This window comes from Akebia trifoliata, unplaced genomic scaffold (genome assembly GCF_017979445.1).
Source record: "Akebia trifoliata isolate Shusen 1 unplaced genomic scaffold, ASM1797944v1 Contig00761, whole genome shotgun sequence".
Taxonomy (NCBI): domain Eukaryota; kingdom Viridiplantae; phylum Streptophyta; class Magnoliopsida; order Ranunculales; family Lardizabalaceae; genus Akebia; species Akebia trifoliata.
In genome coordinates, this window is record NW_028237183.1 from 1 (window position 1) to 13,483 (window position 13,483).

Consider the following 13,483-nt stretch of genomic DNA (forward strand, 5'->3'; position numbering starts at 1 on the left):
GCCAAGAAAATCATCAAACAGGGGTATTATTGGCCAACAATGGGAATAGACTATTACCACCTAATCAAAACTTTCCATAAGTGCCAGATGCATGCAAATCTAGTACATGTGCCTCCATCTCTACTATTTGCTTTGACTTCACCTTGGTCGTTTTCTATATGGGAAATTGATATAAATTGAAAGCTCACACCCAAAGCATCAAATGGGCATGAGTACATTCTAGTAGACATTGACTACTTTACTGAGGGGGTTGAAGTTATTTTCACTGCATCATGAGTAGTAAAGTCCATCCAAGCAAATATTATTAGTCACTACGGGAAGCATTTCAAAGCCGAAGTTATCACTTTATCTTCAAAGTTCAAGATCAAGTATCAAAAATCTTCTCTTTACAGTTTTTTGACTAATGGGGCCATCGAAGCATCCAATAAGAATCTCAAGACAATTATCAAGAAGATGTGTCAGTTGCACCGAGGTTAGTCAGAAAAGTTATCCTTTGCAATTTGGGCATATCGTACCTCGATGCGATCTTCCACAAGGGCTACCTCGTAATCTTTAGTATACGACATGGAAGCAGTCTTGCTAGTTGAAATGGAAATCCAATCTCTCAAGGTCTTGATGGAAAGTCAGTTGTCAGAGGTAGATTGGGTTCGTCATCGGTACGAAGAACTAAACCTAATTGAGGAAAAATGACTTAGAGCTCTTTTATCATGTGCAAGCTTATCAGATAAGAATCACCCATGCTCTTGACAAGAAAGTCAAAGTTCGCATCCTACAAGTTGGGGATTTGATCCTCAAAGAGAATCGAGCACTTGTCTTTAACTCTAGAGGAAAGTTCAAAACCAGCTGAGAAGGTCCCTTCATCATCAAGAAAATATTGCCTAGAAAATCAGTTAGACTTCAAGACCATGATATCAGGGAACTACCAAAAACAACTAACCTGAGGAGGCCATCTTTAGTCGATACTGTTTCTCTAATACCCTATCCAAAATATATTCATTACTAGCCCTTTGCAACCTTTTTTTGCAAAAAATAATATTGCATTTTTCTTTCTCAGCTCGATTACTCTACCTAGGGGGGAATATACTCAAACTGCAATCTTGTCTGATCTCAAAACTCTAGGGTACGTATGCAACATGAGAAATTACTTCAAGCCCAACCACATCAAAAATAAAAATATATATCCCTCTCAAAAGAAAAGAAGAAAAAGAGGAAAAATCAACTTGGGGAAGAAAATTCAAAGAAATATCACAGATTTTGAAATAAAATACCATACAAGGGACATTATAGTTTTTGAGCCTTAAACATCCCTTCTTTTCGAGCCTTATCCCAAGCCCACCTATGAAAGTCCTCTTAAGTGTTGTGTGAGAAGGTCGGGGCAAGAAGTGAAACATTACCAAGTAGTAACTCCAAGATTTTGAAAAAAAAAAAACACGTTAGGTTGAAAACCCAGAAAATGTGACCTAGGCAAAAATTAGGACAAGCTCGCGAGGTTGAAAACCTGAAAGGACAATCTCAGCAACAACTAGAGCAGAAACAAAACTCGTTAGATCAAAAATTCAACAAGGCAATCTAGGCAAAAGTCAAAGGGACTAGATTCCAAGTGACCGAGTCAAGGTTCCATCAATTCTCAGATGAGCACCCAATTATCAACTCAGGTCAAAATGCAACTTAAGCCAAGCAGAAACTCAAAAAGCACGGGTCTCTCATCCTTAAAGAATCTAAGGATTGTTCACTATCTCAAAGTGTACCGAAGGAGAAAAATGATTTAAGTTCTATGATCAATCTTGGAAGAAAACATTTGGTTCTAATTTTTTTCAAACCCCACTTGAAATCGTCAAACACCTGAATTAAGGGATAACTTTTTATTACGCTTATGGGAATCACGAATTTCGAATTTTTTACAACAATGGACATAGTCATAATGAGAAGTCTATAGTCTCGTCCCTCATACTAGGGGAATTTTTTTTGCAGATTGTGTCCAGTTGTATCCCCAAAGTTGTTTCCCTTTTCAAATTAGGGAGATTTCTTTCGTAAGATTCTCAAATCGGGTCAATTTCAACCCCAAAAGATAAGGCTAACTATGAATTAAAGGATCTCTTCTTGATAGTATTTTTGAAAACCCTCAAGGTTCAAAGGAAGCTAGAACATGCATTTGAAATTATTGAAATTTAAAGTTCCTCTCAAAAGACCATTGGCTCTGTTACACCCCCAAAACCTATCATTGATCCCAATAATTTCATGATAGATTTTGATAGTGAGATATTAAAACTTCATATAAAAACTTGATACATATAACTAACCTAAGAACTATTCAATTCTATCATAACAATAGTGGAAGAGACTAAACATTGTATATAAAAGTGCACATACTATCAACTCAAAAAGAGAGAATCATATATATATTCAAAATCCTAAGTACAGTATATCATATACTCTTCCTGATTGACATATACATCAAAAAGAGTAACTACAATTATAGTACAAATATATACAACTATAACCAAAAGATGATATTAAACCTCTCATCAAACTAACAACTATCACTCATACTAAACAAAACTCTAGATCGACATCACGACAAATATCTCCCTCTTCTAGTATCTCCCAGAAATGCTCTTCATGAATCTTTAATTCAAGGACATTTGAAATTGGTGATTGGGCGGGGTGAATAACAAGAGTTACTCAATATAAAAAACTTATATTTCTACAATATAATCATGACATATTTGAGGAATCATCTAGACAGTTGCAAATCATGTAGATTTTCAATGAATAATAAGATGTTATTATAATCATTATAAACTAGGTAATTTTTTGGGTTATCCTAACTAAAGACAAGATGCCTTCTGGAGGAAAGCTTTTTTTTAAGAAGACTGAGCCTTTAGAAGTGCTAAAGAAGATCAACTTTAATGCCTACCAACTCAAACTACCTGCCACATTATGCATTTCCAATGTTTATAATATCAAGTACCTATCTCCCTATTTTGGTGATAATCCTTCTGATGATACGTGAATTTGAGGGAAAATTCTCTCCAACCTAGGGAGGATGATGCAGATAGACTTGTCGACACTTATTTCAGTACATATGATCAAGTTCAGATGCGTTGAAGAAATAAAAAACATTGACTCAGTCAAAACAAAGTCAACTCAATTTGTTGAATTGAGTCAATTAGATCCAATCTCTAACTAGTCTACAATACTTGGCCCAATTCTCTTAGGACTCTCTCTTTTATTGAGTTTTTATTTTTCAATTGTTTAAATAGCCCTTATAAGTTTTTATTTCAAGTTTAGGAAATTTCTATTTTGCCTAGTTTCTAGGTCCCCCAATTAGGTTCTAATAGGATTACAAGATTTGTAATATGTTATAATTAAATTAGAAACTTACTTTTTTGTATTTTAGAAGGTTTCTAAGTTGTTGTAAGGGAATTATCTATATAAAGAGCTCCTATAAACAAATTCAACAATTAATTTTTTTGGAGATTGATTAATAAAAGAAAAAGAAGACTTTTTCTCCTCTATCTCTGTTTTTATAAGCATAAGAATCCGATATTGATTTTTTATTTAGTATTTGCAATTGATTTCCATCAATCTTAAACTAAGATTGAAGTTTCTAGTTTGTTTTGCTCGACATAAAGATTCTTCATTACTCCTAATTCTTGAAATTTTACCATAAAATTTGATTTTTAACATAAACTCTAGGTTTGTGTGTTCAACCCTACATCGCATCCCCATCTTTCCAAATTGAAGATTGGAAAGTCATAGCAATTGATTTCGTCAACAACCGCCACTTTGTGAAGCTATTTATGTTGGATGACTTCCCCAATGCCTCCAATTATGGAGATATGGAATACCTACCGATATTTGATTGTAGAAGAATGGGAATACCATATTTGGCTCAAATGGTGTGATTTACAATGATGATCAATCTTAGTGTAGCCATATGCAAGAGACCCATTCTTAACGTTGATGATTGATGATTGATGATTATTGATTAATTTGGATAGAACTTTTTGAGGTATACATATATTTAATACATTGAGGTATACATATATACATACGCATTTACATATATTGACTGAATTCAGTCGACATCTAACAAAACACGTCAACCACGATAAGTCGACATATGCTTACAAAAATAACAATTTTTTCCCAATATTAAATGCATTATCAACTAGTTTGATGGTATCATTACTCTACAAATATTTCTCAAGATTATGAACAAGCAAATAAGTTATGCATTAAAGTTGAAAACCTGACACTTTGTTTGGATTGAGAGAAGTGGAGAGAAGAGAATCCCATTAAGAGAAGAGAGAACTCAATTTCTGTCCACCATGCTTGAATTGATGGGTAAGAAATTGAGACAACTTTGAAATTTTAAAATATCTTAAAAGAAATCGCAGGGGTATAGTTGGAATTATAAAATATTTGAAAATGGTTTCTATCCATTTCTCTCCACTTTCAGAGAAAAAGAATACTCACATATTTTCTCTCCTCTTTTCGCCAATTTTTCTCTTTTCTTCCCCACTTAACAATCCAAACTAGAGAAATGGAGAGAAACTCATTTATTTTCTCTTCTCTTCTCTCCATTTCTCTCAATCCTAACACAGCATAACTGTTCGACATTCAAATCATACCCTGATTTTCTACAGTTTATTCCCCTTAAAAAACACATAACAATGATAAACAAAGGAAAAGGAACTTATCTTTGCTGTGGAACTCGTATGAAGTTGAGGGAGTGGAGGAAATTTCAGACCTAGGTGTCCTGTGGGGACGATGACGACGTTGGAAATTCAAATGTGGATAACAAACCAAAATCTATTTGGTTGGCGCACATACCAAGAGGGTATATTAACTAATGTGTTTTAAATTCCAGGGTTCAACTACCTGTCAGTATAGTAAAGTTTCTAGTTTCAAAATGAAATGTGACCACCACACCATTCTAAATCAACTCATGTTGGCCTGGTTTCTAGATCAAATCGATAAAAGTGGATCCTCTTGCATTTCAGAGCTGACTTGAACAAAAAGAGTCAGCATCGATCCTGGCCCTGGGACCGTCACTCAATCTAAAATACAATATGAGCAGCCTAGGGCTTCTTATTTCATTATTTGGAGAAACTAGGCTTGTAGACTGTCGAGATAATAGCTATGCTATTGAGCGACCTCCACTCGACCCCAAATGTAGGCAGGATTAGATTGTGATCAAGGATACCATCCAAAAGACCACCAAGCAAGATGATCACCATTCTTGAATTTTGACCAAGGAGCTATCTCCATCAAAATTTTGAGCCATTTTTCAACTAAAAGTTTCCAAGAACACAATATTCACATATTTAACCCTCTACCCAATAGTGTCCCATCAAGGATGCTGTCGGGTGTGCCATACTTAACAGAACCTTCATCATATGAAACAGGACATAAAGGCATCAGGAAACTGATGGATTCACCACTGTACTGGACCCATCATAACTATAGCTACCATCATCACCACAATCGGTCAATTCTATCTAGAGTCATATCTTCTTTTCAAACATGAAATCATCGAGCGTGACAGAGTCTGATAGTGGATGAGATACTACAAAACATGGCAATCTGGCACCGCCTATTGTTCATATTTTTGCATTAAAGATTTAAAGATGCTAAAACCAGTAGAAATATAAGTTTACAGATCATAAAAATGTGCTCAAATGAGTTTGGATTGAGCTTCCCACCTTGTTGCTTTGCCCCAAAGGGTAATGATATACTTGTCTTACCCAAAAGAAAGAGAGACAAAGATTGATTGTATAAATTTCCAATGCTTGTGAATATTAGCTCTCCAGTTAACAATCATGATGGTTCAGTGAAAAGATAACGGAGCAAGGGAGCGACCACGGCTACGCTTAGACTGTTCCCTAACAGAGCATACCTATGAATGACATATAAAAGCTGAGAAGTTTACTCGCCAACTAAACAAAGAGGCTAATTTAGTGAGGATTAGTTTAAAGATGTCAAAGGTTCATTGTTTCAGATCAGTTGCATGGGTTTGAATAGGTTCTATAGAACACAATTCAACATAGAAACCATGCCAAATTTTCATATTTAACTCAGCCAAATCAATGAAAAACACAAGAAAACATTAAAAAGGAAAGGGAAGATTACATGAAATACAAAAAAATAGAGAATAACAGAGGAGGCAATTTTCACAAATTGTTGGGTGATTTTGGAGACAAGCACGATCACTAAAAGGATTAGGTTGGTTCCTATCTATCCCATGATTTAAAATAATCAAACATAAAAGCATACCGTTGTTTAAGGCTTATGTGCTCAGGAAAGTGGAAAACCTCCGGCAAAGAATGCAAATTAGCAACCTGGAGATTATAGGAAATAAAAAAAATCAGTATTTTTTTCAGGGATATGGACAATAATAATTCATGAAAATTACAGTATCTCTTGTACCTCTCTAGGTGTAAAATATCTGAGGCCCAGATCTTTCAATGAAGACACTTTACCCATCTTCACTGGCTGTTAATCATTATTTAGAAGAAAACAGGCTTCTATCTCAAAATCAGATATAGAAAAGTAGGGCAATATAGCAAAGGCAACAACAATTATATGAGTAGATACAACAAACTGCATATCAGATTTAAGAATCCTACTTGGATTGATGCCAGAAGGGAGCCAGTACCCTTCACGTACCGATAATAGCTTTTTGTAAAACAACAGCAACGCTTTGAATTAGGGTACACAATATCTGTGTCACTTTCAAGGATTTTGTTCCTCAATATGTGTGTGTGTATGTGTGTGTGTGTGTGTAAGAGAGAGAGAGAGAGAGATGTCAGCATGAAGCAAGAAAGAGGATACCCATGGCACTTCCCCATCTTTCGATCAAGCTCAACGGAACTATATATTGGTTTAGATAACTCTTGGCAGAACCATTTCCTTCAACGTTTTTCCCCAAATCTTCAGAAACCATCGTAGAAATACTGGATTCACAACCAAAGTCTGATTCAGCACTCTCTGATTGATGGCTAGAAGTACTGTACTCAAGGAAGCTCTCTATTGGTTCACAAGATGGGAGCCATTTGTCCCATCTTTCGTGTGACTGATCAAGTTCATCCATCCATGCGCTACCATCATCATGTCCCAACAAGGGCCCGGGAGTCCAAAGCAGTTGGTTGTTCATGTGTGGGTTTTGAAAAGAGCAAGGTTTCCTTTTTGCCTGCAAGTGTAAATAATTTTAAGTTGCACTATGAAGTGCAAGAAACGGAAAATGTAGATGCACTTTGTCGTCCTCTTATTTGATAAAAAAGAAATAATACTAAAACAATTTAAACTCGAATCTAAATCATAATTTCTATTATTCTTTAATTATTTTAGTAACCAAAAAAATCTATTCCTAAGAAACAAAAAATGCATCATAATTGATGTTCAACTCTCATATTTTAATTTTCCAACAGTCCAGTTGCCTATTAAACATAAACAATGGGAGATTGTCAGGTTTAGGTTTTGGGATTTTCTTGGATTATGTTGTTTAAGAAGGTCTTGATTTTATTTTTTTCGGCTAAAACAATGCCTTGAACTTTCTTTCCAAGTAAGAGATGCCAATCCTTAGTAAAAAATTCATTAAGAAAAGCTTCAGACCACAAATAAAATAGTCCATTAGATCAAATCTCAAACAAAACTCCAACGATCTCAAATTCAATAAGAAAAAGTAAAAGTAAAACATCTATCCCAGTTGAAGATTAAAAGCAAGCTAAATTTAGTGATTTTCATAGAATTTACTCAATATGTACAAAGATTTTTGGGGAATAAAAAAATGTAACAAAGAATTGAATAGAGCATCAATGAAAGAGAGAGAGAGGTCTCTTACCAAGCAAAAGTATCGGGGTCTAGAATACGGCACACCAAACTGTAATGGACTCAAAATATATTCCTGCGTAATGAAACCAATTTGTGCCAAAATCTCAATCATTTGCTTATGAGTATCCGATGTCTGCAATAGATAAAGAACAAAGAAAGCAATACAGTCAGAATAATCACCTAAGTAAATAAAACAATATCTCAAACCGAAACTGACCTCAAACCCAACAACATTCTCCACAAATAGCATGACAGGAGGTCTTGATATGAGTGGAATAAGATGAAGAATTTTAAGAAAAGAGGATGCCCGAGCATCACCAGAATCCTTTTGGAGACCTATTATAAAGAAAATTTCAAACATTACTGCAACAAAATTACAAAAATAAATTATAAATCATGGGATACCCAATTTTCAATAAACGGACATACAAAACTTGAGGATGGACCTTGTCGTGTGTATGGTTGGCATGGAGGAGAGAGGAGCCACACATCTGCCTTATATTTGTCCAGTTCAGCAGCAGTCAGGCTTTGAATGTTACCCTATGCTCACAATAAGATCACAAATAAAAAGGGTGTTTCAGGATAAGGAAAGTACTTCCCAAGTTGGGTTTCTGGAGATCTTGGGTCTTCTCTACTTCTGGTCCCAGTTGAGTAGAGACTTTGTGCTTTGTAGCTTTTTGGGGGTTTACAAAAAAAAAAACCCAATAAGATCACATTTACAATTTCACCACTTACATATCTAAGGATTAATGGAGTCTTGGAAACAAAAATTTATATGAGCAGCAATAAGAGAGTACCAGATATAGAAGCAAACATAGACCCACCCCCCTATAAAACAATTAATCTCTTCAGCAATACACCAAATTACAGTGCTGGAATGTTTAAAGGATTTCCTTGAAAATTTTCGAAGCACACCAACACCCACACCACAATGTTAGTTCCTTAACTGTTGTCGTGGTTTTATATGATCTCAAATCTATCCCAACTAATATCAAAATTTACATTCTTGGGCTTTATCTATTAAAAACTCAGAGAGAGTCAAAGAGGGAACCTGACATGGACGATGACCGAAATTGTACTCGTAAATATCGTTTGCTTTGTCATTAATGTCGAATGCTTCCACCATTATTGCAGGTACTCCAGCTTGCATAATCGAATATCTCTACCGAACAATAAAAAAACATGGATGGTCTAAGAAAACCCTAACATATATATATATATATATATATATATATATATATATAGAGAGAGAGAGAGAGAGAGAGAGAGAGAGAGAAAGAGATTAGGGTTTTTAATGGGAATTCTCACCATGGCTCCAATGCCACTGTAAAATTCGAGGACTCTCCATGGCTCTTCTTCTCCTTCGTCGAAACACTCCTTCATCTCTCTACACTCCTTAAAAGGAACAGCGGACAGAGGTGCCTTGAATTTAACAATTGAATCACTCCACAATCCAAAATGCCGTGTGTGACTGACCCTGAGTTCGGTTTCGAATCTTGGTTTGGCCGTCTCGTCTCTCTCATGGAAGAGACCGTGTTGTCTCGGACGAGAAGAAACATTTAACTCGGTTTACAATATTCATATAGATTTAATCATAAAATCATAATTTATTTAGATATCAAATATTTAAATTCTATAAAATAATTATTTTAATAAAAATATACAAAATCCCGGTTGAATCGGCTGAATTTTTCAAAATATCATCAGAGTCATCTTGTTTATCTTGCAAATGGTGTGAAGCCTAAATGTCACGGTCGTGTTCTTTCGAAGCAAGGTCGTGTAGCGCAAGGGGGTGTTAATCCACAAGCAAGTCTGTAAAAATGATCATATACCACAAACGTAGCAAATAAAAAAGATAACGGGGCAACACGAGGTAAAGTTCGAAGGTAATTTTATTGATATAATATTGAGATTACACGGTGTAACACATTACAAAAGTAATAGGTGTGTTACAAGCAATAGATGGTCCTGTAACACGTGGACTTCCACGTAGCTTGGCACGAGGGCTCGATTTAACATGCATGTAGGCCAGGGATTGGGAAGCACTAGACACCCTTCCTACAAAAAGTACGCTAAGTATTTCCTAGGTTTTCAGAAGGAAACATCAAAAGTGGAGATTGGTCATACTTCCTTATTATTAAAATGCCACTAAGTTAATAGATATGTCCTGACGCAGAGCTGATATGGCTTCATATTCAGCCTTACATAATGTTACATGAGTGTTCCCGGGTGACTCCGGGACGAGTTACACCTAACTCTAGGTGACAGAATGTATGGTCATCATAGTCTCCCTCGCCTATTCTGCAAACGTCCTCATCACATTGCCCTGATAAACTCTTCAATCTTCTACTTGAAAGGTAGTAAGTTCTCTACACTCTCCTATATAGCTTCACATTCTGGCATGTTCTTCTATGTGACGAAGTACTCCACGTGCTCCTGCTACTACTGTTGGCTTGAATTACTGCTGACTTGACACTTTCGAGAACTTTGTCGATAACACGCTCTAGCTGAATAACTGAATGAGAAGATGTACATGTTGGAATACTACACATAGGATCAACTAGATCTGTGTGGTACAGCTTGAGACTTCTTACATGGAAGACAGGGTAAATGCTGCATAACCTATACGTCCTTGGACTCTGTCTCTTATAGCCTGAAAGAATAGTATGAGGAGTTAAATACTGTTAGCCCGTGATAATTTAAAAGGACTGTTGTTGTAGGAAGAACTCTTTTGAAGGTTGAAATTGAACAAATTCGCCCAATTCATAAGTTTGGCATTGACAAGATGCCTCAAATACTCCAACACGAAGCTAAATCTCTCTGTTTGCCCATCTATTTGAAGGTGTCCACTAGTTGGAAAGTCTCGTTGAAACCCAAGTAATTTGCATAGTTCGTCTCATAACTTCCTTGTGACTCTTGAATCTCTGTCGCTGACAATGCTTTTGGGCACACCCCAATACTTGATGACATTCTAACGAAGTAACTGAGAGGCTTCATCTGCTACTTGAACTTGATAGTAACATAATCTCAAACCCAACTTTGAAAAGAACTTGGCTATCCCAAGTTTATCAAATAAGTCAGTAATCTATTGGATAGGATACCTGTCCTTGATAGTGATTCTTCGATGCTCAATAATCGACAGAATGTCACAAAAACAATGTTGCTTACTTAACTCAGTTAGTCTTGGAGGATTCATCATGTAAAGTCCCTCTGCAGGAGACATGGTACCAAGTAGCAATTCATTCTGATGATCAATCGACCTACGTGGTTGTAGTGTCTTCGGAATCTCATTAGGCATCACATCATCAACTTCTGTCAATACATGTGTAACCTGTGTGGGAGTTGAACTATGGTCATATTCATCAGGTTCAACATGTAAGGTAGCAATGTACGGTTGCTCACCTTTCTTCAACCCTTTCTTTAGCTAAAGGGCTGAAATCAACTTTCCCCCTTCCTTGCCAGTGGAGATGGGAATGAAGCTTAAACATTCACCTAGCATGCCCAATGTGTTGGCGAATGGCATTGGTACAATCCTATTCTATCGTAAGAAATCCATTCCAATGATAACTTTGAATTCATCGAATGGAACTGCGAGTAAATCAAGCTTACCCTTCCATGTGCCTATTTTGATGAACACTGACTTGGTCGAAACTTGGATAGGAGTGGTTTGGGAGTTTACAGCTTTCATATGGCTTGAACCCTTATCGAGTCGGATATTAAGGCGTTTCGCCTCTACAGGGAAAATGAAGCTATGTGTAGCTCCTATATCAACCATTGCCTGGGTAGTCTTGCCACCAACTTCCATATCAACATGCATAAGACCCTTCCGTTGACCATTTTTCTAAATCTCAGATGTCTACTTCATTGCATTAAACAAATGCATGGCTCCCATGTGAGGAGAATCTTCATCATCTCGCCCACTCGTACTCTCGTGACTAGGGTCACTTTGGGACACTAATAATGTGTTCAACTTGCTTCACTGTGGACATTTGAATGTCTTGTGAGGACCATCACATATCATGCCCTTATGCTTGTGGTGGTGTTTGGCAAGCGAGGTACTTCTACTCTACGAAGGAAAGGAATTCCGTTAGGATCCCTGACTAGAACTGTGTTTATGTCCTCCATTCTTACCATTCAAAGACTTCTTGGTGTGCTCATGTTGTTAGGAGTACCCCTTTGAGTGAGGGTGAACATTTTGTATGCTCCCATCCATAGGAGAATAATCATCAGTCAACCGGTCGGCTGTAGCAATTGCAAAACACGAGATCTTACACACATTGCCTTTGGAGTTCTATCTGAACCTAAGGCTTGAGCCCTTCTTGGAATGAGAACAACTTGTTTTTCTCTGACATATCACGGACATCAAGCATCCAGGTGATGAGACTATCGTTGTTCTTCTCACCGGAGTTAATAATAATCTTACTTTTACCTTACTTGTGGGGCAAGTAGGGAATCGAACCCAAAAGAAAGGAGGAATAGAGCTAAGCTAAGAAGATAAAATCCAAATTAACTAAAAGGAATTAAAACTGTTTTTCTTTGTATTTTTAAACTTATAAAAAGATGTAAAATTGCTAGAAAATAAACTAAAGTAAATGAAATTAAAAGCAAGTAAACTTATGAATTAAAACACCATTGGAGGTGGATCTACTTAAAACATGTTAATGAGCAATTCCTAGTCTCTAGCCTTTTTATAACTCAATCATAAGGGCTTGGTGTTAGCTCCTTAGATCGGAAAATTTTACAAATAAAATGAACTAAGGGAACAAAAACAAAGTAGAATTCTTTAAAACTTTTTACTACAATTATCTAATTTAAGCATACTTTATCTTGATCTAATCTAAGCATAAAGTATCTATATTAAGAATAAAAGGTGCAAGAAACTTAAAGAGAATTCATAAGCATTTTAAATAAAAGAAAGGCATAAAATTAGAAATAACACAAGAACTTGCTCTAGGCTTTTCCACTCTCCAATGGAGGGGAACTTAGCCTAATGTCATTGCAAGAGAGGAAGATAAGAGATGAAAGAACTTTTTTTCATTTCATGGAGAAAATTACAACTTCTTCTTCTTCTACTTCTTACAAGACTATTTAACCAAATGAAAATAACTAGAAAATGAAAATACAAAAAATAAGAGAATAGGCTAAGAGCCTTAGATTAAAGGAGTCTTGGATAAGAAAACCAAGATGGGACGCTTTCTCTAGAAATGAAGGCTCTATTTATAAAGAAAATGTGTGTAGAAGAGTCTAAAAGTAGCCTCTACTTTTCTTTGCACAAAAAGACAAAAGAGGAGAATATGAGTTAAGGATTAGGACATTTCAAAGGATTATGGCATTCCAAATGGCCCAAATGCTTTTGTCTTGAGATTTTGATTCCAATTTGTTGATTTTCTGCATAAGAAACACACGTAATTAGATTTATCTAGTAAATGAATTTATTTATATATAATTAAGCCTAATTAACATGCAACGTGGTGATTTGAGGCTTATCATGATTATTATCTTAATATGGATAAATAGGTACAAAAATCAAGATTAATATCCAAAAAATATGTGTATAATTGAGTGTTTGGAAACACTCATCACACCTCCAAACTTACCTTTTTCTAGTCCCTAAAAAATAAAACTACCACTTTCGCAGGCACCT

At 35.9% G+C, this 13,483-nt stretch overlaps 1 protein-coding gene across 1 annotated transcript; it reads right to left on the reverse strand.

The window, feature by feature from the left end:
• Positions 1–5,593: 5,593 nt before the first annotated feature.
• LOC147381093 (tRNA (cytosine(38)-C(5))-methyltransferase 2-like) lies at positions 5,594–9,377 on the reverse strand. The gene is made up of 10 exons (XM_086430856.1): positions 9,148–9,377; positions 8,891–9,001; positions 8,286–8,379; positions 8,057–8,175; positions 7,850–7,972; positions 6,841–7,198; positions 6,636–6,730; positions 6,436–6,501; positions 6,283–6,347; positions 5,594–5,905 (listed from the first exon to the last, which is right to left on the reverse strand). The coding sequence occupies exons 1-10, from the start codon at positions 9,220–9,222 to the stop codon at positions 5,827–5,829; spliced, it is 1,185 nt and encodes a 394-aa protein (XP_086286982.1). The 5' UTR covers positions 9,223–9,377; the 3' UTR covers positions 5,594–5,826.
• Between the last annotated feature and the right edge of the window lie 4,106 nt (positions 9,378–13,483).

Excerpts from the sequence above, each read along its gene's own strand:
- LOC147381093 (XM_086430856.1), bottom strand. The coding sequence starts at position 9,222 with ATGAAGGAGTGTTTCGACGAAGGAGAAGAAGAGCCATGGAGAGTCCTC. Across the intron at positions 8,380-8,890 it reads TCGGTCATCGTCCATGTCAG|GGTAACATTCAAAGCCTGAC; the intron begins GTTCCCTCTTTG and ends TTGTGAGCATAG. Across the intron at positions 6,348-6,435 it reads GATATTTTACACCTAGAGAG|GTTGCTAATTTGCATTCTTT; the intron begins GTACAAGAGATA and ends TATAATCTCCAG.